Source organism: Carassius carassius, chromosome 35 (genome assembly GCF_963082965.1).
Source record: "Carassius carassius chromosome 35, fCarCar2.1, whole genome shotgun sequence".
Classification (NCBI taxonomy): domain Eukaryota; kingdom Metazoa; phylum Chordata; class Actinopteri; order Cypriniformes; family Cyprinidae; genus Carassius; species Carassius carassius.
The window spans coordinates 26059348-26086213 of NC_081789.1; the positions used below are offsets into that span (position 1 = coordinate 26059348).

General features: G+C 34.6%; 1 protein-coding gene across 2 annotated transcripts in view; it reads right to left on the bottom strand.

Moving 5' to 3' along the window:
- Positions 1-359: 359 nt before the first annotated feature.
- mybpc2b (myosin binding protein Cb) overlaps positions 360-26866 on the bottom strand; it is a 29365-nt gene continuing 2858 nt past the window's right edge. Inside the window, exons 2-29 of one of the 2 annotated variants that reach the window (XM_059525188.1) lie at positions 21948-21962; positions 21817-21834; positions 21210-21269; positions 20945-21093; positions 20024-20141; positions 19886-19934; positions 18917-18976; positions 18668-18834; positions 18459-18591; positions 18048-18172; positions 17652-17757; positions 16935-17104; positions 16659-16824; positions 16476-16582; positions 16366-16395; positions 15943-16085; positions 14765-14924; positions 14351-14455; positions 13103-13291; positions 12889-13023; positions 11692-11859; positions 11525-11613; positions 11257-11452; positions 10277-10416; positions 9850-10009; positions 8663-8799; positions 7380-7566; positions 360-947 (exon numbers count right to left, since the gene is read on the bottom strand). In XM_059525188.1, the coding sequence (XP_059381171.1) occupies positions 922-947; positions 7380-7566; positions 8663-8799; positions 9850-10009; positions 10277-10416; positions 11257-11452; positions 11525-11613; positions 11692-11859; positions 12889-13023; positions 13103-13291; positions 14351-14455; positions 14765-14924; positions 15943-16085; positions 16366-16395; positions 16476-16582; positions 16659-16824; positions 16935-17104; positions 17652-17757; positions 18048-18172; positions 18459-18591; positions 18668-18834; positions 18917-18976; positions 19886-19934; positions 20024-20141; positions 20945-21093; positions 21210-21269; positions 21817-21834; positions 21948-21962 (3308 nt within the window). In that variant the 3' untranslated portion in view covers positions 360-921. The remainder of the gene's footprint in view (positions 948-7379; positions 7567-8662; positions 8800-9849; positions 10010-10276; positions 10417-11256; positions 11453-11524; positions 11614-11691; positions 11860-12888; positions 13024-13102; positions 13292-14350; positions 14456-14764; positions 14925-15942; positions 16086-16365; positions 16396-16475; positions 16583-16658; positions 16825-16934; positions 17105-17651; positions 17758-18047; positions 18173-18458; positions 18592-18667; positions 18835-18916; positions 18977-19885; positions 19935-20023; positions 20142-20944; positions 21094-21209; positions 21270-21816; positions 21835-21947; positions 21963-26866) is intronic. The other variant, XM_059525189.1, reaches the window with a different exon arrangement.

A 26866-nucleotide genomic window follows, 5' to 3' on the forward strand; every position in this document is an offset into this window, starting at 1 on the left:
TGTCTTGAAAGTAATGTAAAAATGCTCCCAAATAGGCAAGACGTTATAGGCAAAATATTATATATATATATAGTTTTTTTTCTTTTAACTTTGAGGGAAAAAAAGCTTGAGAAAAAAGCATTTAAAATTAATGGCCAATTAATATCTTCCAATCAGCATCATTTGGGGAAACTGTTTATATTATAAAATGATAATGAATCTATGATATTGTGGAGAATATGAAGTTAGTGGGCTTTAGACATCGTTTGTAAAGACTAGTGGATCGAATGAGCAGAAAATGGTGAAATATCCTTTTTATGTGCTTCAGTGTGTGCTTTATATTCACCTGCAGACGTGTTGTGAAATCAGTGATGGTGCAGTTGTCATAAAAGTAGTTTATTTTCTGCTCCGCAACACAACAAATGGAGATACAAGTTACACATACAATGCAGTTTGGGCTGCAAATATTTGAGCAAAATTAAAGCATTAGGTAATTTGATCATTTCAGACAGCATTAAGCTTTGTGACCAGTTAATATTCATTTCAATCACCTGTTTGATCCTTAAATCATTTATGAAGAGGAAATATGTCGACTACATGTTGAAAGGAAGGGTCTGTGTTTACAGTCCCTATTAAAGCCATTGTTTTTGAACATGCATAATTGTCCATAGCACAACGTCACCGGTTGCTATAGTTTTGATAAAAATACTTCTCACTGGGGCATAATGCAGTCAACCGAGCGTTTATTCAAAGCCTTCAAAAGCTACAGTACTAAACCAGAGCGAGAGTTTAAGACCGTGTGAGCTGGCGTCACTTATTTCATTCACACGGAGAGCCTGCAAACACAAATGACTTTAAAACAGAAGTTTATGGTGGATCATATTCAGTCGATGTCATTTCTCATCCGTTTCATCTCTGCTGTTAACTCTGCCGTCATCTGTTCTACTCCTTCTTCTCTATCGGTGTGGCTGTGTTCAGGAGAGAGAGAATGTATTTGTGAGAAGAGATGACAGATGATATGCTGTGTATTTTTATTACTCATAAAATAATAATAATGATATACAGTAATGATATACATCATGGTAGTGTCTGCTGTACTAAATTTATGCTGATGTTAAAGGGATAGTTCACCCAAAAATGAAAATTATGTCATTAATAACTCACCCTCATGTCGTTCCAAACCCGTAAGACCTCCGTTTATCTTCGGGACACAGTTTAAGATATTTTAGATTTAGTCCGAGAGCTCTCAGTCCCTCCTTTGAAACTGTGTGTACAGTCTACTGTCCATGTCCAGAAAGGTAAGAAAAACATCATCAAAGTAGTCCATGTGACATCAGAGGGTCAGTTAGAATTTGTTGAAACATCGAAAATACATTTTGGTCCAAAAATAGCAAAAACTACGACTTTATTCAGCATTGTCTTCTCTTCCATGTCTGTTGTAAGACAGTTCAAAACTAAGCAGTTTAGTGATATCCGGTTTGCGACCGAATAATTCGATGTAACCGGATCTTTTTGAACCAGTTCAACAAATCGAACTGTTCGCATCTACAATACGCATTAATCCACAAATGACTTAAGCTGTTAACTTGTTTAATGTGGCTGACACTCCCTCTGAGTTCAAACAAACCAATATCCCGGAGTAATTCATGTAGTCAAACAGTACACTGACTGAACTGCTGTGAAGAGAGAGATGAACACTGAGCCGAGCCAGATAATGACTCGTTCACGAGTCAAGAACTGGTTGCATCGGTTTTCGGATCACCAGTAGTTCTTTCGTACAGTTCGATTCAATAAACCGGTTGAAGAAAACGGTTCACCGGTTCTTTTGCGCTCAACGCAATGGCGTCATTGGCGATGATTGCAAGCCTTCGGTTTAGCCTCGCTCATAACACTAGCACAGAATCAGTTCAGAATCAATCACCAAAAGAATCAGTTCGGTTCACACGCTCTGTGTGTTGGTTTGCTTCACGCTGAATCACACATGCGCAGTATCATCAGCTCCTCGGTTCACGAATCGGACGCGTCTGACAGAAACGGTTCTTGACTCGTGAACGAGTCATTATCTGGCTCGGCTCGGTGTTCATCTTCAGTTCTCTCTTCACAGCAGTTCAGTCAGTGTACTGTTTGAGTAAATGCAGTGCCGATCCTGACCTCCCTGGGGCCCTAAGCAAAATTCTGCTAAGGGGCCCTCTAACTGACCCGTGACGCCGTGAGCTATGTAAACCATTTGCCATTGCCACACAGTCACACCTGACACTTCAGTGATCCCAATACAATCCTCCCTCCTTTAAACAAAACAGTCGACAATATATAACAACAATATAGAACATAATGAGGCTCAAACAAACAATATTTATTGAATAGTATTTCCTATAGAATATTAAGATAACAAGTGAATATTATTAAGTAAGTGAATATTAACGTAAACATAAATAAGAAGAAAACTAAATTGGAAAAATCATATATCTATATCTATATAACTATATATCTATATCTATATATATCTATATATCTATATATATATATATATATATATATATAAATTTATATAATTAATATTACTATTGTTGTGGTTGTTGATGATAATAATAACTATATAATAATAAAATACTCAAAATATATAAAGTCATTTATTATAAATTACATAATCTTACAGAAACAGGAGAGATAAAACTCAGTCCTCATAAAGTCTGTTAAGACGGGGGGCCAATCTGCTGGGTCATTTGGTGGAGCGGCAACTGTTCTATTTGGGTCTGAGCTGCTTGTATCTGCTGCTGGCTGTACACCTCTGGTTGTGCTAGTACTGACTGAGGCTGCCTGTACTTCACCTGGGTCTGTCACTGTGTTCGTACTTTCTGAAGCTGGCTGTTCTGGGTCTGTGCTAGTACTGGCTGAGGCTGGATGTGTATCAACTGAGTCTGTGCTTGTACTGGCTGATGGTCCAGCATCTCCTCTACTGACAAACTTAAGCATAGCACCTGCAAATTATAGATAACTCGTTTTATAAGCTGCATCAGACCCATTCAAACTGGCTCCCAATTTTCTTTTATACATTTTCAAATATAAAATACTATTTATACTATGGCTTGGCTCTTGTAATATTTAACTAGTGAACTAGTTATGCAGATATCAATAATCCCTGTGAGTGATGACATCATTGATATCAAGAATGAACTTTTGTACAAGTTAACATGTAATTCCTGATATCAAAAATAGACATTGATAGATAAAAATGAAACTAAGTATTACTATTAGCTATTAGTATTAATATTATTAGTATTAGCTATTATTGACTAACTATTAGTAAAAATAATCAAGAATTCACATTGCAAATAGTAAAAAAATGTAATGCTTGATATCAAAAATGCATAAGCTGTGAATGAATAAAAGCTAAAATGGCTTGCCATAGCATGTTAAAGGTTTTTTTTATTTTTGTAATATATATGGTGAAGCAATTCTTGATTTATGGTTATTATTAACTGAGGGATGTGCATTCACACATTGACCAGTATGTCCAGCTAATCAACATTTTAAATTCAATATAGCCTATAAATCAAGTCAATCACTGTCAAATTATCAATACATTGCTTTCCATCTTGCATAATTAGTGCAGTGCAGTTGTATAGAGTTTTTAACTACACATTGACTGAGACTAGATAATCAGTGTCTTGTTTTAAAAGTATGTATGTATAATGTGCACTTTTGATGAGGAGTGCCATCATTCTCGCCCATATATTGTACAGTCTGTCTGGTCTCCACATATATTTCTGCTTGAAAAATGCGCATTTCATTTCGTGCATGCGCATATGAACGCATGATAACACGCGACGCGGTTATCTTTTCCGAGCTGCAGTAAACAAACACCGTTGCACTTTGTCGTTTATCAAAAACAAACGTAATAAATAATTGTATTTTACTCTCACTTTTGTCAGGCACAAAGTGATGCAAGAGATGCACTGCCTGCCTGCCCAGCTAGGTTAGGAAGACCGAAAAAAGACAACAGAAATGCACATAAACTCAAGTATAAACTTTACTTTGCTGACCTCAAACTTAGAGAGGAGAGAAGACAAGTTTACCTGATTGTTGTTCCCGCAGTTCACTTTCATGGGTTTTTTTTTTCCTCTTTTCGTGACCAGAGGATAGTTTCGCTTCATTTTGTCATGGATGTTGTAAACATTAATTGACGGTGACGTGACGCGCTATGACACGAGGAGGAGGCGGGGCCTTGAGTAATTTGCGGGGCCCTACGCAGCTTGCGTAGTGAGCGTATAGGGCTGATCGGCACTGAGTAAATGAATTACTCCGGGATATTGGTTTGTTTGAACTCAGAGGGAGTGTCAGCCACATTAAACAAGTTAACAGCTTAAGTCATTTGTGGATTAATGCATATTGGAGATGCGAACCGTTTAAAACGATTCAGTTCGATTTGGTGAACTGGTTCAAAAGGATCCGGTTACATCGAATGATTCGTTCACGAACCGGATATGACAAACTGCTTTGTTTTGAACTCTCTTACAACAGACACGGAAGAGAAGACAATGCTGAATAAAGTCGTAGTTTTTGCTATTTTTGGACCAAAATGTATTTTCGATGATTCAAAAAATTCTAACTGACCCTCTGATGTCATATGGACTACTTTGATGATGTTTTTCTTACCTTTCTGGACATGGACAGTAGACCGTACACACAGCTTCAATGGAGGGACTGAGAGCTCTCGGACTAAATCTAAAATATCTTAAACTGTGTTCTGAAGATAAATGGAGGTCTTACAGGTTTGGAACGACATGAGGGTAAGTTATTAATGACATAATTTTGCAAATTGGGCGAACTAACCCTTTAAGACTATAATAAGAATGGATTTTTTTTTTTGGCATTACCTTAATGAGAATTTGAGGGATAAATGTCCAAATGCAATGAAAATAATGTAAGAAATACCCCAAAATAGGCTAAATATAATACATATTTAAATATTTTAAGGGATAAATGTCCTTAGATGCCATGAAAATAATGTAAAAATCCTCAAAATAGGCTAAATATAATACATATTTAAATATTTTTAGTGATATATGTCCTTAAATGCCATGTAAATAATGTAAACATACCCAAAATAGGCTAAATATAATACATATTTAAATATTTTTAGGGATAAATATCCTTAAATGTGATGAATGTAAAAATGCCCCAACATAAGCAAAATATATAACACACACACACACACACACACACACACATATATATATATATATATAAAGGGATAAATATCCTGTCATGAAAGCATGTAAAAATGCCCTAAAACAGGCTACATATAATACATACTTAATGTCTTTTTTTAGGGATAAATATTCTTAAATACCATGAAAATAATGTAAAATAGGCTAAACATTATACATATTTAAATATTTTAGGAATATAGCATTTATGTCCTTATATGTCATGAAAATAATATAAATATTTTAGGGATAAATATCCTTAAATGTCATGCAAGCAAGATGAAATGTTGTCTTGACCATCAAAACAGATCAGTTAATGTCTTTTATATCATCAAAGCCACTATGGCCTTCTGGGTAAACTACTATTATAAAAAGATTAACGAATCTATGATAGTGCAGAAAATATGACCAAGTTAGCTGGATTTGGATATCTCACTAAAAAAAAGTGAAGATTAGTGGATCGAATGAGTATAAAGTGCATAATATCTACTTGATGTGTTCAAGAATTCAAATGTAGCAACATGATAATGTGCTATTCTCTAGTGGCATTACTAAAAAGACAAATCCCTTACCAAAAAGGATTATACTTCAAGTTTATTTTACAAAGTATACTTAAGTAAAGTTCAAGTATATTTTTAAGTATACTTTATGTAGCAAGTATACAAATATCAGTGTTCTAGTAGTATACTTGAGTGTACTGTTTCAATATTCCTTGGGACTAAATTGGCCCACTTTCTAGTATATAAAATATACTTTTAAGTACACTTTAAGTATATCAGTAACAAACTTTGAGGACACAACTAGTTTACCTCGATGTTTGTAGTTTGCAAAAGTTAACTTATATGTATACTGAGAGTTTACTAATTAAATACTTTGTACACTTTGAAGTTTAGTATCAGAAACTACTAGTTTATAGTTTTATACTGCAATACGTTTTCTTTAAGTGAACTTTACATCATACTTTAGGTATACTAATATGTCCCTATTTAGGTTTGAATTTGTATATATTTTGTTATATGAATATCTGAACATACAAAACATCCAAAGAAAGAACAGGGTATCTTCTTGTAAACAAACAACAACAAAAAAATATCTAGCTTCATGTATTCTTTTTTTAACACTTAAATGTGGGTAAGTTTCATAAAGAAATAAAGAAGTAACATTTTGAACAAAAAGCAGAAAAAGGACTATGATTTGGATTCAGAATGAAAATCAAAACGTAGATGGAGTCGATCAACACCCCAAAGCTTGACTGTAATTATTACCTCTAAATTGGTCATTTTATTCTATAACATTACAGTTTTGATGCTGTTTCATGTCAGATGATCGAGTTACATGTGTTAGTATCTGTTGTTTCTTTTTTCTTCTTCACTTGTGTTTTTTTGGTAATTCTGTGCAGAAGATGTGTACTAGCACCCTCTACTGTATAACAATGAAAACACAGATTCTAGGAATAGCTCAAATATATTTCGACTTTTTGTAAGTATAAGTCAAGTACACTTAAATGTCTCTTTAAGTATATTTCTGAGGAGTACATAAAGCCCATTTCTGAGAAGTACATAAAAAATAAACTAAAAGCACACATTTCCTATTTTTAGTTTAAAAGAAGTATACAAATAGCACACTTGAACAAACTTCTTTTTCGTAAGGGATGTGAAAGTATGCATGACTTTACTGCTTTAGTTATCTTTCTGTAACATGTTGCACAGTTGGAAACAAGCCATAAAGCATCTGGTTTTGCCTGTGTGTTGTCAGTATGACACATATACATTAAATCTCCTTAAATCTATTCATCCTCCTCCGGCGATGATTTGTTCGGTTGCATAACTTTGTTTGTTCACATTCTTTGTATCTTTCCAGCTGGATGTTGTCTGATGGCATATTCTAATGTTATTATGAGGTTTTCCTGGTAATACTGTTTAACTGGTGACACAAGCACATGACACAGCAGCAGTTTAATGAAGTACTACATGCGCCCTCTAGTGAACCACTGAAGTACTGCGTTTAAAACAATCAACTCTTGTTCCCACGCTAGACTTTTTATTTGAATTATCCAAGTTTTATTCTGAGCTAATAATATTTTGTAGCACCTAACCCTACCCATCATCCTTTAGGTTTTTATTAAGTAAATGCATTTCTCCTTGAAAATGGTTTCTACATCCGATCCCTTTCAGTGTATTTGTAAATTACCTCTGATTTCCAATCTGCACTCCACCTCATCTTCTCCGAGCTCATTCACAGCCTTGCAAGTGTACTTCCCGCTGTCGAAGGTGCTGGGTTTGCGGATGTTTAGAGTCAGAACTCCCTGGTTATTCTGCATCAGGAACTTTGGATCGTCACCTATTATCATCTTGTTCTTCATCCAGATGATCTTCGGCTGCACAGAAACACAGAGGTCAAACTGTTCGGCTCATCTCGTGACATTACAGCATTAAACTGGATGTGACGTGATTTTTCCACAGTGGACTGTGAAGGATGTTGGATGATGGGGAGTATATGTGTTCCTGGAGCACAAAGCCAGTCTAAAGTCTCTGGGGTATATTTGTAGCAATAGCCAAAAATACATTGTATGGGTCAAAATTATCAATTTTTCTTTTATATGAAGTAAAGATCATGTTCGATGAAGATGCTTTGTAAATGTCCTACCATAAATATGTCAAAACTGAATTTTTGTTTAGTAATATGCATTGCTAAGAACTTAATTTGGACAACTTTAAAGGTGATTTTTTTTTTTTGCACCCTCAAAAATGTATTGGCTTAAATAAATTTATTGGCAAAAATATTGTCTGATGCCAACAAACCATACATCAATGGAAAGATCATTTATTCATCACCTTTCAGATGATGTATAAATCTCAATTTAAAAAAAAATGACACTTTAGACTGGTTTTTGTCACAAATGTTAAGGCAAGACATTTCTGGCAAAAATATTGATCAGTCACTAGTCAGTTTTAAGATTTTAGGGTATAACACACTTCGATTTCAGTTACAAAATGTACGTTTAAAGGTCAAAATATGTTTTTTCCCCCTCTGTCCACTTCAGTTAAATCTACTAAACTTTTTTATTCCTATCTATATTCTGATGTGTTTTTTTACATATTTTTCATATATCTGATTTTATATAACATTTCATTCCTGAAAACATGGCATAAATGTATGCCGTCTGTTGACAGAATTTTCTGATAATTAAAAAATCCCTTCTTTAAAAACCTTCAACTTTTGAACCTGGCTTTATCTGGTGTTCAGATGAACGTTTCCCAGATTAATGCAAATTATTGCATATTTAACAAGATAATACCTCCAACATTATAGTACATTCTGTACTGCAATTAATAATCTGGGGAAATATAGTTATATATGTTAGGTAAATGTTTTACACAGTTCATCTGTAGTGTTTGGCTTAAAAAGAATAAAAGCGAGTCATTGTCCTAATGTTTAGTAGAGTACGCTGACAGTATGATCAGTGTGTGTACCTTTGGCAAGCCTCTGACCGCGCAGCTGATGGCCGTACTGTAGCCGATGGTCACAGATCGATCCACGAGGGGTGCGGTGAACTTCGGAGCACAGTTCATGTCCTTCTCCTTGTAGGAAGCTTGCTTTTGTTCCAAATCTGAGAGTGTGACATTTTTGAGAAACTGACATCAAAATTTGCAAACATTTGTGCTAACATTATATCTAGCAAACATAATCCTGACAGTGTACCATGTTTGTGTGAATGTACTACTGTGTTAATCATAGAGCTGCATGATTAATGAGATTATTAAATCACAACGGCTGGGATTTAAGTACATAAATACATCTGCAGCATATACAGAATGACGTGTTGGAGTTTGGGCTGCTTATAATGTGCATTTGGGAACACAGTGTGTGTAATGTAAGCATTTAATGTTTGTAAATTAAGAAATTAAGACATTACGTGATCCACAAAATAAGAGTTATTTTTTTTTTTTTTTATGTACAGTATACATCACCTGACAACTGAATTAATAATCTCTCCATTTATGTGTGGTTTGTTAGGAGGACAATATTTGTCTGAGATACAACTATTTGAAAATCTGAAATCTGAGGGAGCAAAAAAATCTAAATATTGAGAAAATCATCTTTAAAGTTGTCCAAATGAAGCTCTTAGCAATGCATATTACTAATCAAAAATTAAGTTTTGATATATTTACGGTAGGAAATTTACAAAATATATTCGTGAAACATGATCTTTACGTAATATCCTAATGATTTTTGGCATAAAAGAAAAATCGATCATTTTGACACAAACAATGTTTTATTTGCTAGATTGGTTTTGTGGTCCAGGATCACATTTATGAAATGTAATCATACATATTAATATTGTAATTTTACAGTTGTTCTTTAATAACGAATTATTATATATTTTTTCTTAAATACTATTTTTTTATTTTACATTTAAATATTGCAAGTAATATTTCTAATTTTCGTTTTTTGCTTTGTAATTTTGTGATTTTAGTAATGTTTTTTTTTTGCAATTTATTAGTAATTTATATAGCTCTAGCTGTAATTATATTACAGCCATATTCATATATAATCACAAAATTGCAAAGCTAGTCAGCAACAGTAACCACAGTTTATCTGCTCTCAAGACTTTTTCTTTATGCAGTGCAGTCGAACAGCTAAGTTTGATTTGACTGACCGCTCTTGGCAACGATGGCCGTGTTCTTGCTCATGCAGGGATCTTCACTGAGACCGCAGAGGTTCTCGCTGTAGACGCGGAACATGTACTCGTTTCCGATGACCAGGTCAGAGACGGTGCAGTTAGTGCGCCGATTGTGTTCATACACCGTGAACCACTCCTGTGAGGAAGTGATGGAGAAAGGAGACATTCACACAAAAATAAAAGTTCTGTCATCATTTGTTCACCCTCATGTTGTTCCAAACACCCTACGGTAAACAGATGGATGCTGTTGAGGCCAAAAATGATGATAAATCACCAAAAACAGTCGGCTATATATGACTCTATTACTAGTTTGAAGTCACGCTGAAGTCAGAGAAAGATATGATGGTGAGTAAACGATGACAGATTGATTTCTTGGTGGATAAATGGAGATCAGATCTCTCACCTTGGTTTTCTTGTCTGCTTTCTGGATCGTGTAGCCAGTGATCTCACAGTTGCCATCATCTTTGGGTGGTTTCCACTCCAACGCTGCGTTGAAACCCCAGACGTCAGTCACATGCACTTGAGTCGGAGGGCCAGGTTTATCTGGGAAGAGTCAGATGAACTTGATGAACGTCTCTGGAGTGAATCAGGGATCAGCATGAGAGCAATAAGACAGAGGGAGATTTCAGAATCCCAGAACTGGGATTTGTGCGTTTTTTTTTTTTTTTTTTTTTAAAAAGAGGTGATGAGAGGTTTGGGAGGTGATGAAAGCTAATTTGGAATCATAAAAAATTAAATAAATATTTTAAAGATTTAATTAACTCTTAAACATGTTAAATGTTTCCACAAATAAAAAATATAAAGATTTTAAAATTGTAAAAATTTAAAATTTCAATAAATAATTTGACAATTATTTTTACATAATGAAATAATCTTAATAAATGAATAATAATAAATTCCAAAATGTAACATTTATTTAATTAATTTAATAAAATGATTTATATTAAAATATATATTATTAAAATATAGATTATATTAAAAATGTCAAATAAATAATTCATTTTAAATAATTGTAAAATAAAACCCTTAACATAAAGAAAAAAGGTTAAAAATTTAGCTTACCTGCATGTCATTTGATCATATTCTGACATCAGCCAATCATAAACTTGCAAATGTGTTATAGAATTATTGAAATTAACTTAAAATTTTGTTGGGTAATGTAATATTTTTACATCAATATAGCATATTAATTTTGTACTTTTAAATTATAAGAAAATAAATAAATTAAATAATTTCAGCCGCTATGATTTCTATATACCAAAATCAGCATCAGCAAATTAAAAATCCTTATTGGTCGACCACAATTTTTTTATGATATTCATTAATAAAAATGCAAGATGAGTGAAGAAGTATCTACACATCTTCAAAACCATTTTAACTTACCTACAATCCGGATGTCTATGTTAGCTGAGTCCTCCATGTTTTCAATTTTTAAGGTAAGCGTGTATTTTCCAGAGTGCTCTCTCTCAGCAGAACGAATGAAGAGGATGGAATCGACGTTTGAGTTCCTGACGCCCACTTTCTTTTCATCCACCGGCTGGCCGTCCTTCAGCCATGTGGCAACAGGCCGAGGCTTGCCCTGAAACAACACACACACTTGTTCATTTGTGAAGCGATGTGATTATGATAGATGTATTTAACATGCACACACCTGGAAAGGGATGACAAGGTTGATTTTCTCTCCGACTCTCTTGATGTACTTGGTTCTGAGTTCACGAGGCAGACGGATCTTGGGATGCTCTGAAACGAGAGCAGAACATCACTGTGAAGAAAAAGGGTTTTTATTTTTATTTCTCCTGAATCTGGTTGTCTCCTCACCCATGATCTCTCTGACGGTGACGGCTTGCTCGAGCAGTGCAGGAGGACTGCGGCCCGCTATATTCACCGCAACCACACGGAAATTCATCTTCTCTCCAGTGGGAAGGTTCCTCACTGTGTAACTCTGCCGATCAACCAGATCCGTGTTAGCAGGATGCCACTCCATTTCTGACACGCAGAGACAGAGAAAGAAATATACAAAGATTATTGATAATAATTCAAACATTTAAACATATATTCATATTGACACATAATAATGAATTTTTACAAAAATTTAAAGCAAAGATTAAATATCACTTTTTTAAAAATAAATAATCATATTATTAATTTATAAAATAAAAATGACTAGGGCATGTGATTGAGAGGGATGATATATTGAATATTCACCATATGTTTGCAGTGATTTAGCTTGCAATTTTTATGAGATTAACTCGAGCTTTAAAGACTTCCATTTGAAATTCAGTGGGAAAAGTTGATACAGTAAGTTACAATTATTATTATTTTTTATTTAAATGAGCTGATTCAAAAATCAGATTTTAGTGTTTTAGCTGCATGTCTGTTTATATATATGTATACACACACACACACACACACACACACCCACATACACAGATAGATATACATAATTATTGTTATTTGTATTTAGATATTGTTGCATATAAATACAAATAATTGCATTACTAAATTAAGTGTTCATTTAAATATTTTTATTATTTTACTAATAGCATTAAACATTTTAGGTTTATTTGCAAACAAATAGAAAGTTCAAATAATTACTCCAATTTAAATTTAAATCATTTTAAATTTAAACCATTTTAGAGCAAAAACATAAATATCAGTACATATGTAATGCATAAGCAAAACAGTTCAATTTTTGTAACTTTTATTATTATTATTTTTTAAATGTCTGTGTAGTTTTTATTAATTTTTGCTTTAGATTCAATTATTTTAGTTCTTTAAATTAAAAGTGAAAAATGTTGGCTTGGACACTAAATAAAACTAAATAAGTTCTTTTTTTTAAGCTATATCACCCAGCCCTTTTATTTATCTTGCATTATTTATTCACATATACTTTATCCACATATACTCTTGGAGGATCTTTGCCCAATTGCACATTGGTGAAGTAGGGTTGCATCTGCTGTGCTGTCACTATGTAGTGTTCAGTTTAGGCACAGATGATTCCAGCAGATGACTCACCTCCTTCCTTGCAGAATTCAATGATGTATCCATCCAGCCCTCCAGCTCCGATCTTCTCCGGAGCCAGCCACTTCAGTGAGCACGTAGTGTCCGTTACATCATCAACGGTCAGCTTTGTGGGCTCGCTGGTGGGTGCTGCGAGAGAGAAAAATCATAGGAGTTAAACCGAGAGACGTCAAAAGTTCATGACAAAGCAATAGCACAAGCTTCTCACCGATTGGCATGAATGGTTTGGAGTTGAGACTGGGAGCCGAGATTCCGATTCCATTGACTGCATAAACTCTCATCTCATACAGAATGCCTTCAATCATGCGCTTGGCTTCATATGTTGTGTTCTCATAGACGTCAAAGTTAAGTTTCGTCCATCTAGATGATCCTTTCTTCTTCCTCTCCATCAGATAGCCTAAGAAACAGAAGCAGAACATATTCCTGTTATGATGCAGCGACTTCTTCTAATTGTGTCAAATACTGTGCTTGTAGCTAAGTGGGCATGGCTGAGTTATCTATACTAGGTGTTTACTAGAGATGCACCAATATGACTTTTTTTTTTGAGCCAATACGAATGCTGATTATTCAGAATGATACAGTATCTGCTGATGCCGATAGTTTGTTATTCTTAAGAAAAAAATGTCTTCAAACTAATGCTGCAAACTATACAGGGAACCCTCTCATTTGGTACATAAGAGGTTAAAATGAACTAAAACACTATTATATTCAGTGATATTTATTACAGATATAAAAATCACACTCAATTATGTTTGTACTGAATTGCACATTGCACAAGGTAGTTTTCATAAAAAATAAATGTCCAAGACAGATTTAATTAAACATACATATGTAACAGTAAATAAGTCCCCTCTAGTGTTTTCATTGAGTGATTATATGAGACATGATAGATTTTGGTATCTCCCAACATACCTTCTGATGTTTATTCATGTTTATTTTGTGTTATAATTTGTATTAAAGCGGAAGAGACTCGTGCTCCGCGTTCTCGCTTGAGCTGAAGCGATACAGCGATCTAAGAGCTTCACATTAAGTGCATCAAAATGGCATTTATTTCTTATTTGAGGAAACAAAGCTCTTTGTGTTTACAAATAATGTTTTATGAAGGGAAAAATGTGGACCTGGCAACCCTGGTTTGAACTAGGCGTGATTTAAAGGGTCAAACAGTACCTGTGTTTATGTGCTATTGTTCCTTTAACTTAGACAGCCCTAAATTCAACACACACATACAAATTTAAAAAAATTATTCATGCAAGTTTCATTTGATTGAAAGGAAATAATTAGCCCTGATTATCCACTGCTTTTAAAAATCTGTCAATTATCTGCCAATATTATCAGCCGATAATGAATGCAGATAATAGCTTTTATCGTCCGATACCGATTATTGGCAGATACATCGGTGCATCCCTAGTATTTACAGCTATGTGTGTGTTATACCTCTATAACAAGTGTGTGTTACCTTTTAAAGGTGCTCCTCCATCAAACTTCGGAGGCTCCCAGATAATTGTGGCACAGTCTTCTCCTACTCCGGTACACTTCACATTCTCGGGAGGATCAGGAACATCTGCAACACAGCAGAGACTTCAGGAACATCTACAGCAGCATGGGTTCAATTCCAGGGATTGCATGAGCTGATAAGATCTTTGCCATGAATGCATTTGGCCAATGCATAAATGTAAATCTAAATGTGCATTTAGACCCTAAAGGTGCATTCAAACTCCAATAATGATTCAATTATTAGAGATCACTGTAGTGTTTGTAGTTAGCATAACTACTTTTGTCCATATTCCTTTGGAAATTGAACTTTGGATCAGTTTCTGGTCAGCATCACAGTGCCATCTGCAGGAATAAAGAGACAGTGCTGGAAACACACCTACGATTTTGATGAATAGGTTGGCCTTGTCCTCTCCTGCGGGGTTGGTGACAGTGATGGTGTAGTTGCCCTCATCTTCTCGCTCTGCTCCTTCAATGACGAAACAGCTGAGGTCCTTCCTGTTTTCCACACGCACACGTCCCTCGGCGTCTGTCACTTGCTGTGACACACAGGTACAGCCACTTTATTTATTACTTTAGCAAACACTATTAAGTAGTTTTTTTAGATTTTTTAAAATACATTGAAAAACAGCAAATATTTAACACATACTGCAAAATTTTGTTCGATGGTTTTCAGCCAATACAATACGTCAGACCAATACCAATAACATAAAAAAGTCAGTGTAAAGTTTATTTATTAATTTCACATAAATACACCATAAACACAAATAAATACCATTCGTAAGCTATTGATTATAAGTCTCTTCTGCTCACAAAACGGCATTTATCTGATCAAAAATATTTCCAAAACAAAAATCAGTCAGTCGGTTCTTTATCCATGGCATGCATGCATTATGTTTCTTGTATATTACAGTTTCCATTTATATCCCTGGCGATAAGCATGTATTTGATTTTTAACTTGTGCAAGCCGTACTTGTGTAAAAATATATACAAATAAATGAATTTCAATTAAAAGCACCGTTCCACTCTATAGTAAGTCTGGTGTCATTTGAAGCATGTAGAGATGAGTGTTATTTTAATACATTACAGTTTTATTTCCTATTTAGAATGACTATATGATTTTAATTTTTTTTTTCTATTTGGTTTTGTCCTTTCTATCAGTTTGTTCTTGTTTGTTTATTTGTTCTTAGTTAGTTTAATTTAGGTTTCTTTTTTTTTTTTTCAGTGTTAGTTTTAGTTTAGCTCCATTTTAGTTTTTATTTATGTCCAGTTAATATTTTTTAGTGCTTAAATATACACTTCAGTTAGTTGCCAAGGCAATATTTCCAATTTTATTTTGTTTTAGTTTTTTCCAGTAATATTTCTAATTAATTTCAGCATAAATTCAATCAACAACAATAACAAAAAAATGTAATTTAAAAAAGTTTTAGTGGTGGAGATTCTATATTAGTGCATCCCAGTTTGAAGCATGTATATAACCCACTATACCAAATATGTCAAATTAAATGACAAAATTATAATCACTACTGATTGATAGTCTTTATTTCGTATGTTTACCTTGTCTCCCTTCATCCAGCAGACGGTGGGAGCGGGTTCTCCTGTGATCTCCACATCCAGACGCAGCTTGTTACCAGCAACAACAATGATGGTGTTCTGAGAAACCATGTTACCGGCCACATCCAAATGGATTTTAGGAGGATCTTAAAGGAGCAAGACAATGTAAGTGGATACAAGCAAGTGTGGTTAGAGAGAGCATATGTTAATACTTTGTCTTCAGAACTAGTCTGGGCTGTCTTTCCCAAAAGCATCGTGAGCCTAAGTCAATCATAGCTCCATTGGTTTCAATGGGTCTACGATGTACTTACGCTTCCATTGCTTTTGGGAAACGCAACCCAGGCCAATTAGCAGTTAAACAAAGGCAAATCATTCATATTTTTCAATTAGTATGTCTTAATAAGAAATTAAAACGTCTTGTCCTACCTTGTCTGGGAACATAGTCGATCTTGATTTCTGAAAGAAAAGAATGATTTGTTTATGTACAGTCATAACAAATCTGAGATAGTTTTGTTGACTATAGAGTTTCCTCTCACCCAGGAAGTTGAGTTTAGCAGACAGTGAGAGCGCATAACCTTCTGGGACAAACGTGTAATCTCCAGCATCCCCTGGCTTGACGTTATCGATGGTTAAACGATGAATCCTGTAGTCACACGCACACATGTTTCAAACCTGTACAAATACATCTCATCAAAGTGAACACGTGTCTGAATGCTGACCTGCCGATATGGGAAATCTTGATACGGTCACTGGCTTGAACTTCCACGCCATCCTTAAACCATTTCCCTGTGACTTTCTCGTCAGACACCTCACACTTGAACATAGCCTGCTCTGCCGATTTGACCGTAAGATCTGCGATGCTCTGCAGCACCTCCAGTTCCTTCTCTGGGGTTGAGTTTGACAAAGAGAAGAAAAAAAAACGATTGAAGAGTTTCAACTTTATTCTTCAAAACCAACCCCATTGGTGAGGGCGGTAAGTAGAGATCAGATTTTACCTTCAACGATGAGCTCTCCCTTTGATTGGCCTCCGTTGGTGTAAACAAAGTACATCCCACTGTCCTCTACGGTCGCCTCTTGAATAATAAGACAGTGGCGTTTCCCGTCCTTTTTAAAACGATACTTTGAATTTTTGTCATCTCGAGACAACTCCTGATCCTCAAACATCCTGCAGTTACACATACAGTCATAGCCGATCAAAATTCTGGGATAAATATTATTATTTTTTTATTTGTTTTTGAAAGAAGTCTCATATGCTCACCAATGCTCCATTTATTTAATCAAAAAAAAAAAAGTAATTTTGTGAAATTTTCTTACCGTTTAAAATAACTCTTTACAATGTGAATATTTTCAGCACCTGCACAATTGTGCAGATTCCTATATTATGTACATATATTACATATGTGACCCTGGAGCACAAAAGCAGTTTTAAGTCTCTGGGGTATATCTGTAGCAATAGCCAAACATCTATATTTAGAATTTTTTTGCACCCTCAGATTCCAGATTTTCAAATAGTATTGTCTCAGCCAAATACTGTATGGTCCTATCCTAATAAACCTTACATCAATGGAAAGCTTTTTTATTCAGCTTCCAGGTGTATAAATCTCTCTCTCTCTCTCCTCTATATATATATATATATATATATATATATATATAGTAAAAGCATTTTCAGTTCCTTCATGATGTAAATTATTGCCTGTTTGTAGTTTGTTTACCAAATGACATGTGCTCCCTCCTCAGACACTTCGATCTCAAACTCCACTCTTTCTCCCACCACGACCTGGTAATCATCCAGCAGTTTAGTGATGGTGACCGGAGGTTCTGAAATGCAATTTGATAAGGTGATTTCTAACACTATTATAGTCCTGTGTATACAATGCAACAATGCCTTTATCTAGTACAGTGTCTTCAGAATGCTAAAGGAGCTTACTGTTTTACACTCTACTTTGACATTAGTTTGCAAAGCGATTCTTGGAGAAAAAATTTAATGCTAGTTAGTATATCTTGGGTTTTTGTTAATGCTTTTGCAGATGTCTATGTTAAGAAATGAAATGAGAGCACTGCAGCTTTCCAGATGAATTTGAGGGAAAAAAATTAATTAATTCACACACCTTTAACAAAGACTTCCGTGAAGCATTTATCAGTCCCGACCACACACTCATACGCAGCATCATCTGCCAGACTGCATTTGTTAATCGTGAGGGTTCGAATGTTTCCATTAGACTCCATGATGTATCTGCCATACAAAGAGACGGGTATCACGGATATATATGTGATGCTTCCTTACAATATTAGACATAAAATAAGTTTCAATCTCCAGGCTTGACAGTGACCTGTTGCTTTTTTGTATAAATGTTGTTACTTTTGCCATTTTGTGACAATTTTAACACATTTTAAGTTTAAAAAACTAAAAAAATGGATCATCTTAGTAATGCTTTCTCCACATGATCAAGTGAAAGTGCTTTTCTCAGGATTGTGTCTTTGAAATGCAATGCATTTGTGTGTGCTTTCTAGATTCTCACTTGGCAGAAGGTTTGATCTCTTGGCCGTTCTTCAGCCATTTGACCTCAGCGTTAGGGTCAGCCACCTCCACAGACAGGACGATCTTCTTTCCCTTGTTAACGGAGTACGCTGACTCCAGTCGTCTCAGGAACGCTGTAGAAACATCCCACACACAGTCTCAAACAGAAGATCAGAGACTTGAGTTCTGACTGATCTCTCTTTCTCGTACCCTCGCTGACTTTGGGCTCCACGACCTTCATCTTCTTGAGTCGTTTCAACATGCCACGCAGGTCAGTGATGCCGTACTGAAACGCGATCTTCTCGTACTCGCTGGGATGAGCGCTCTTCAGAAGCTCCCAGACGTCGATCTCCAGCTCAGGCTCAGGCTTCTTTTTCCTGTGAAAGTGATGATGTTATAAACAAGAAGCGGTTATAGGAGACGGAGTGTGGTTTTAATGGAAAGAGAGAGAACACTTACTTTTTAGCAGCTTTGAGAAGACCACTGAAGTCCAGGTCACCCTCGTCCTCCCCAGCACCACTGTACAAGAGCACATGTTAAATTCACAAAACACAATGTGTGTGTGTATATATATATATATATATATATATTCACTTAACTCAAAAAAGTATCTTTTTTCAATTAATTTACACGTCACATCATAACATTAATACATATCAAAAACATCTATATGTAATACATATGTGTATATGTGTATGAAATGTTTTTGCAAGTCAAATTAACATTCATTTGTGCACCCATTTTTCATAAGTCATCATGACTAAAAATGTTGTTATTTTTTAATTATTTACTTAATTCCAGAACACAAATGAACACCCAATATAGGGATACACGATTGGATTTGTGCCGATATCCGATATGCTGACAGCCGATGCCGATATATAATTATTTTATTATTTTGGTTAGTTTTTAATAAGAACTTATTCGTTAGAATGAAATAAAAAATAACAAAGTTATTTCATAAAGACAGTAAATTTAAGATTTTAAAATAACAAAAAATAAACTATATATTAATCACTCCATTTTTTTTTCAGAAAGATGCAGTGGTAACCTTATTTTATTTTGTGATTTAGCATTTGTAAATGGTCTAAAGCAAAAATGTTGGGAAAATTCTGAAAATAGATTAAAGCTTATAATATGACGCAGTTTTTTTTTTTTGATGTAAGCTATAGCTTTTGACCATTAAATCAAAACATAATCATGGTTTTATGGCCTCAATTACTGCCCTATTTAATCAGAAACACAGTCTAAATATTGCTTTCATTTTATTCTACCCCAGTATTCATATTAACAGACAGTTAACCAAAGTGTTTTTTGATGGTTGGTTCACTTGATCAATTATTGTACTCAGTCCTGTTAAATCCTAAATATCTGGCTGCATACTTTTGAGAAATGTCTATTCGCTCACGTCTGTCTACTCAGACTCACGCTCTTTTGAAGGCAGACAAAATATCTGCTTGTTCCTCTTGTTCAGCAGCTACAGAAAAGGAAGAAAGATAAATATAGAGCAGTCTTTCTACTAAGATGGTGCTTTAGTGTTATTTCTGTTGTGAAAGACACACTAACCCTCCACAGTGATCTCAAAGGTGCAGCTGTCACATTTGTCTTTAGCAGACACTTCACACCTGTATCCACCTGCGTCTCCGGGGACCACCTTTACGATCTTCATCTCGTACGTGTAGATCTGAGAGGAAACGAGCCAAAGAAATGTGATGTGTAAGGATGATGTGTAATAAAATACATCACAAATTAATTTAAATTGATCAACTCAGTGTAAAGAAAATCGATATTCTTTATTGTAGAAGAAAAGGCCATTCAATATAGTACTTATATAAAAGAATTTAAAATAATTTTGTTGATATAATGAATACCATTAACATTTCAGTTTTGATTTATATCAAATGCTCTCCCAAAATCAAAGAAAAACCATTTTAAGGAAACCTGTTTCAACCACAAAAATAAAAAATAAAGGTTTATAACTTTTTTTTACAATTCTGAGGGAGAAAGTCAGAATTTAAGATTTAAACTCAAGAGTTCTGACCTTTTCCTTATCTTACATTATCTTTCCTGGGATGTAAACTTAACATCCCACTGGGATGTTAACATCCCACAGTTCAGTATTTTTCTTTCCACCACAGAATAATAAAAAAATTTAACTGTGACTTTCATCTTACAATTCTGATTAATTCTTGCAATTGCAAGTTTATATCTCACAATTCTGACTCTTATTCTCAGAAACGTGTTTGTCTTGCACTTCTGAATGTAGGCTATATCTCAAGATTCTGATTTAAAAGCAATTCTGAGAAAAAAGTCTGAATTGTGACATAAGTCAGTTATGTTTATTTAATTTTTTCCTCACATGATGGAACCAGGCTTTCATTCAATACACTGTGCATTCATCAAACCAGGATATGAGTTCAGAAATCCTGTTATAATGATAATTTTTTACATTAAATTGAGTCTTAATACAACACACTGCCCTCTAACCTTCGTGTTCCTGTCATAGGACTCTTTTAACTGGATGTGTTTTCCCGCTTTGCTCCCGAGGTCCATCCACTTCCCCTTTAACCACTTCATGGTGGGTTTGCGTGTGAGGTTGGTGGAGTCCACCTTAACCACAAATGTTACATCTTTACCTGTGTCAAAAAATAAAAAAAGATCCATCATAATAATGCAGCATTCATCCTTTAATAGGGGTGGTTTTGTGATGGCAACTATTTGAAGCTTTAATGATGCATTTGAGTTTTAATACCTGTGATGGCTACCACACTTTCTGGCTTCTGCACAAAAAGTCCTGTCAGCTCGGTTCGTCCTGCAAGCATGTGACAGGTATATTATAATAATACAAAATTACACGCGCACATACAGACAGACTCGGATATTCACAGATAGGGATCCTGTAAATAACATTTCATGGTGTCAACAAGAAGCACGCTCCGTTTCCATTTTAAATATTCCTTGCAAATATTTAAAACATATTAATTCAAGCATTAAACAATAGTACGTTTGGTTTGTTTTCTTAAACAATGAAGGACATTAATTATAGTATCACTGAAATAACTGAATTCTCTGTGAGCTTCATGCACAAGGAAAGAGACAACCATTCTCTCCTCTTCTCACTTTTTGCAGTCATTCATTTTATTATTACATTAATTTTCAAAATAGGGCAGGGGAATTGTATTAGCCTACACACACCTCACTATATATAATAGTTATTATTCCACATTATATCATACAGTCCTTTCATACACACCGACTTAGAACTCTTAAAGAAATTCTAAGTGATTTATATAGTTAGTATGTGGTTTAAATAATGCAAGGAAGTTGCTAAAGGAGTCATAAGCATTCAGATTTATTACCATCCTCTTCTGGAGCTTCTGCAGATGAAAGAACAACGTTAAACTAAAGAAATCTTCTGTGCCTTTTGCTTTTTATATTTAAAGGTCTTCTAATTTGGAAACGGTCAGTGCACATTAATGGTGTCACTTACCCTCTGGCTTCACCTCTGTGGGAAGAAATGAGACAAAAAAGTAGCATTAGACAACAGATTAAGCATATAATTAATGCATAATATAATGCATATATTTAACTTGTAAAATGTACTCCAATAATCTTTGAAAAATTATTTTGTACAGCGAATTATACATATTTCAATCAATGATCCAATGACCTGACAGAATGCATTTTTATCGTAAAAATTATTTAAAATAAATAGTAATGTTTAGTAATGTTGAAAACACGGCCCTGACTGACCATAAATGTTTCCGTGAATCATGATTGATGACCATCGGCTAAGTTACTATGTAACCACTCTGACATCATCTGGCCTGATGATAAATATATTCCAGAGCTCTGTGTAAGATGATACAGGCTCTCAGCCACACAGATGCTCTACAGTCCTATAAATATGACACCAGAAAAATGTAGGTGGCATAACCTCACAGTTTTAGACTTTCTTCTGTATATTTTTACATGCACATACCGTGTGCACATAAGACCTTTGACTGAGTTGTCTTTTTCATAATTGGAAAATACAGCTGTTAATTTGATTAAAGGTGATGCCATAGTTTGCTATATAAACGTGGGTAAGAATCTGCTGGTAAAGGGCAGTTTTAATGCACCATAAGTGAATTTTCAAATAAAACTAGGGTAACAAATGTTTAATTTCACTGTATACATCTCGTTTGCTATTAAACTAAATAACTCTCTCTCTCTCTCTCTCTCTCTATACGGTATGTATGTGTCTCTCTCTCTCTGCGTGTGTGTGTGTGTGTGTCATATCAGGACACAACTCTGTATAATGACATGGGTATGACACAGGTATTACAAGGAGAGGGTGACTTATGAGGACATAACCCCATTTTTCAAAACGCTTATAAATCATACAGAATGAGTTTTTTTGAGAAAGTAAAAATGCACAGTTTCCTGTGAGGGTTAGGGTTAGGTGTAGGGTTGGTGTAGGGCCGTAGAATATACAGTTTGTACAGTATAAAAACCATTACACCTATGGGATGAACACACTTTTCACAAAAACAAACATGTGTGTGTGTGTGTGTGTGTGTGTGTGTGTGTGTGTGTGTGTGTAAAAGTCATTGCATTAAATGTTGCATTTACCACAAAAAAAAAAAAAAAAAACTTCTATAATCAAATATCTAAACATCCTTAAATCAAGATACATTTACTTGAGATGCTAAATGAAGATACAAAGGTTTTTTATTTTTTTTGAGAAACTTAACTAAATTAAGTAAGCTTATGTTTAAAACAAGAACAAATATCTCTCAGAAACCCACTGGCAGATTTTGTTTTCTTTCTTGTTTTAATCATAAACTCACTTCATTTTAATACATTTCTCAGAAAACAAGACTATTTATGTCATGTTGCATCTCAGGTAAATATATCTTGATTTAAGAATATTTTAGACTTTTTCACTGGAAAACAAGACATTTACTGAGGAAGATTTATATTCCCTTCAGATGATTGCTTTACTTGGTCTTAACCTGCAGATACTCTGATATATATATGACCTAATTTCAGCATCTGCAGTTGAAAAACATTACCAGCTGAGCACTAATTTCTTGCTTTGGAGTTGGAGGTGTCAATGCAACTTCATCAAGATGTTTCCACTCTGGTGATGAGAAACTCTCTCTGATCATGTGGTCTGAAATAGCAGCATGCCTAACATCGCCTCGTTCTCAGGAGGGCACTTTGTTGCCATGGCGCTTGTTAAAAGGCAACGGTAACATCGTAACCTCTCTGATGTCAGGCCAGGAATCTTCTCTTCGACCACACCAGTATCAAATAGCAAGTGTCTCACAGTCAGGCTCTTATGGTCGGGCAAATAACTGTCTAAAATGACTGAGCTTAAAGAATATTGAGCCATAACCACAGATATGCTGCAATTTGTTTTTTGGTTAACCGAGAGGATGTGCCACATGCAAGGTTATTGTGACCACACTTCAGATTGATTTTGAGTAAAGTAGACGACTCATTCCTGTTTAATTATGTTTTTCAGTGGACACAATCTTTTAAAAAGTAAGTAGGATGGATCAGGAAAGCTCTGCTGCCTTTTGAAGGATGCTGTTACTTTTTTAGGTTTGTATAAAATATGATCTGACTACCCATGGTGTTATGTGTCTGTCTTCACTGGACTCTTTCTGTTTTTTTTTTTTAGCACTGTATCACGTTTCAAGCCACACATAGAAATTAACTTTGTGTCTAAAAATGGCTCAAAAATGATATTTCAACCCTTAAAGTAACTGAAAGCAAGACTGCCTTAAAACTCTTTAAATTACTTGCAATTTACAGTAAGTATTAATTAACCTCTTTAAATTTGTTATATTTGCTGTTACATACTTCAGTATTAATAAAGAGATTCTTTTATTTTATTAATTAATAAATAAGTTGATCAATGTTTTGTGGCATAAAAAATATTAGAAAATTGTATTAAATCCTTATTTATTTATGCTTTTATCTTTGCATTTATTTTGTTATCTTTCATTGAATGCTGCTTGGAGTTATTGTGTTTGCAATTCATTTATTTAGGAATCTGGAATTAGGAATTTGATCACTTATTATAAAATAGATCATTTTTCTAATCCAAATTATGATCAAAGATCACATGTGGACTTGTTCAGGAAATCTGGCTATTGAAAATTTTGTGAACTGACTTTTAGAGCAGGATTCAGTAAAATGATCCTATCTTCTGATCTGGCTCCAAATGTTATTAATGTATGTGGTTTCAATTCCAGTTAATACCTCATAAATGTCACACTTCACCTACAATAAATTGTAATATTATAAAATCAGTTTGTCATAAGTAAATGTAATTGTAAGTAAATAACTCCTGGCTAACTGCAGTAACACAGAAATGCTTTATATCTAGTGTTTATGGTTTATATTTGGTGAATAAACACCTCAAACTTTGTCTTCATGATTCACTTAAGGTGTGTGTGTATGTGTGTGTGTGTGTACCTGATATTTATCATGATATGAGGCTAAATGTCCCCACAAGGATTGTAATATCAGTAAATCTTGACCTTGCGGGGACATTTTTGAGGTCCCCATGAGTGAACAAGCTTATAAATCATACCGAATTAAAAAAAAATTAAATTTAAAATTGCACAAAGTTTCCTGTGAGAGATAAGTTTAGGAGTAGGGTTGGTGTAAGAATATGGAAAATACAGTTTGTACAGTATAAAAACCATTATGCCTATGAGTCCCCATAAAACATGGAAACACAATGTGTGTGTGTGTGTGTGTGTGTGTGTGTGTTTGTGTGTGTGTGTGTGTGTGTGTGTGTGTGTGTGTGTGTGTGTGTGTGTGTGTGTGTGTGTGTGTGTTTGAGTGTGTGTGTGTGTGCTCTTGTTTTTGTGTCATGTCAGGACACAACTCTGTATAATGACATGGGTATGACACAGGTATTACAAGGAGAGGGTGACTTATGAGGACATAACCCCATTTTTCAAAACGCTTATAAATCATACAGAATGAGTTTTTTTGAGAAAGTAAAAATGCACAAAGTTTCCTGTGAGGGTTAGGGTTAGGTGTAGGGTTGGTGTAGGGCCGTAGAATATACAGTTTCTACAGTATAAAAACCATTACACCTATGGAATGAACCCACTTTTCACAAAAACAAACGTGTGTGTGTGTGTTTCAGAGGGATTGAGGCAATACTTAACACAGTGTACTCCACTCTGGATTTAGCACATTAGGAAGGTAAGCTCCCTGTCTTAGCACAATTCCACACACACACACACACACACACACACACACACACACAAACACACACACGTATGCAACCAGCGTTTCCCAACATAGCTGCTGAACCTCCATCTATCACTCAGGCAATTCAGATATAATGCAGATTATGTTATAAAAGCACCCATTCAAACTTTACCAAATCAGTGAATCTGGGTGGCCGATAATGCAGCACGTAATGAGACCCGTGCCGAGGCGACTATATCTGTCTATATCTGTGCATGTAAATGACTGATGCGGCGTAGTGGCTAAAGGTCTGAGACCCAGTCTGTCAGCATTGCGACCCTGAGCTAAGCACTTGATCCCGGGTCACTCCAATTAAATTACTAATTGAATTTATTTATATTGAGACTAGCTTCTAACTAACCAATTTATGGCAAAATTAGGACTGATTGGACATGCTCTGTCCTTTTAAAAGTTTGTAATCTTATTGATTTTGCTATCATAGCTATTACATAGTTGCATTTTATTACACTATATGTTGCATTGTTTTATTTGCACTCATTCAGTGCTGTTTGATAAACTGATAATGTCAACATGATTATAAAACAAATGCTGTTCTTCTGAACTTTCTATTCATCAAATAATTCTGAAAAATAAAATGTATCACTGTTTCCACAAAAATATTGTGCAGCACCAGTTTTCAGCATTGATAATAATCAGAAATGTTTCTTGAGCAGTAAATCAGCATATCAGAATGATTTCTGAAGATCATGTGACACTGAAGACTGGAGGAATGATGCTGGAAATACAGCTGTGCATCACAGAAATAAATTACAGTTTAAAATATATTCACATATAAAACAGATTTTTTTAATTATATTAATATTTTACAATATTACTGTGTTTACTGTATCTTTTATCAAAATAACTGCAGCCTTGGTGAGCAGAAGAGACTTTTTTTATTTTTGGAAAAAATGCTTTCTGACCCCAGATTTGGTTGTGTAAAATATAAATGTTAATATATTACTATTTATTTCATGAGCAAAAGTATCCAGTAACAGGAGATAAGATCTCAATATGTTTGGTCCATTTCAAATAAATTAGCTTTAAATAAGCTCATTATGATCTCATGTGAAAAACATTTTAAAAACGTTATTCATTATGTGCACAGCTTTATTTAATTAGAAAACCATAAGTGCAGCTTTAAAT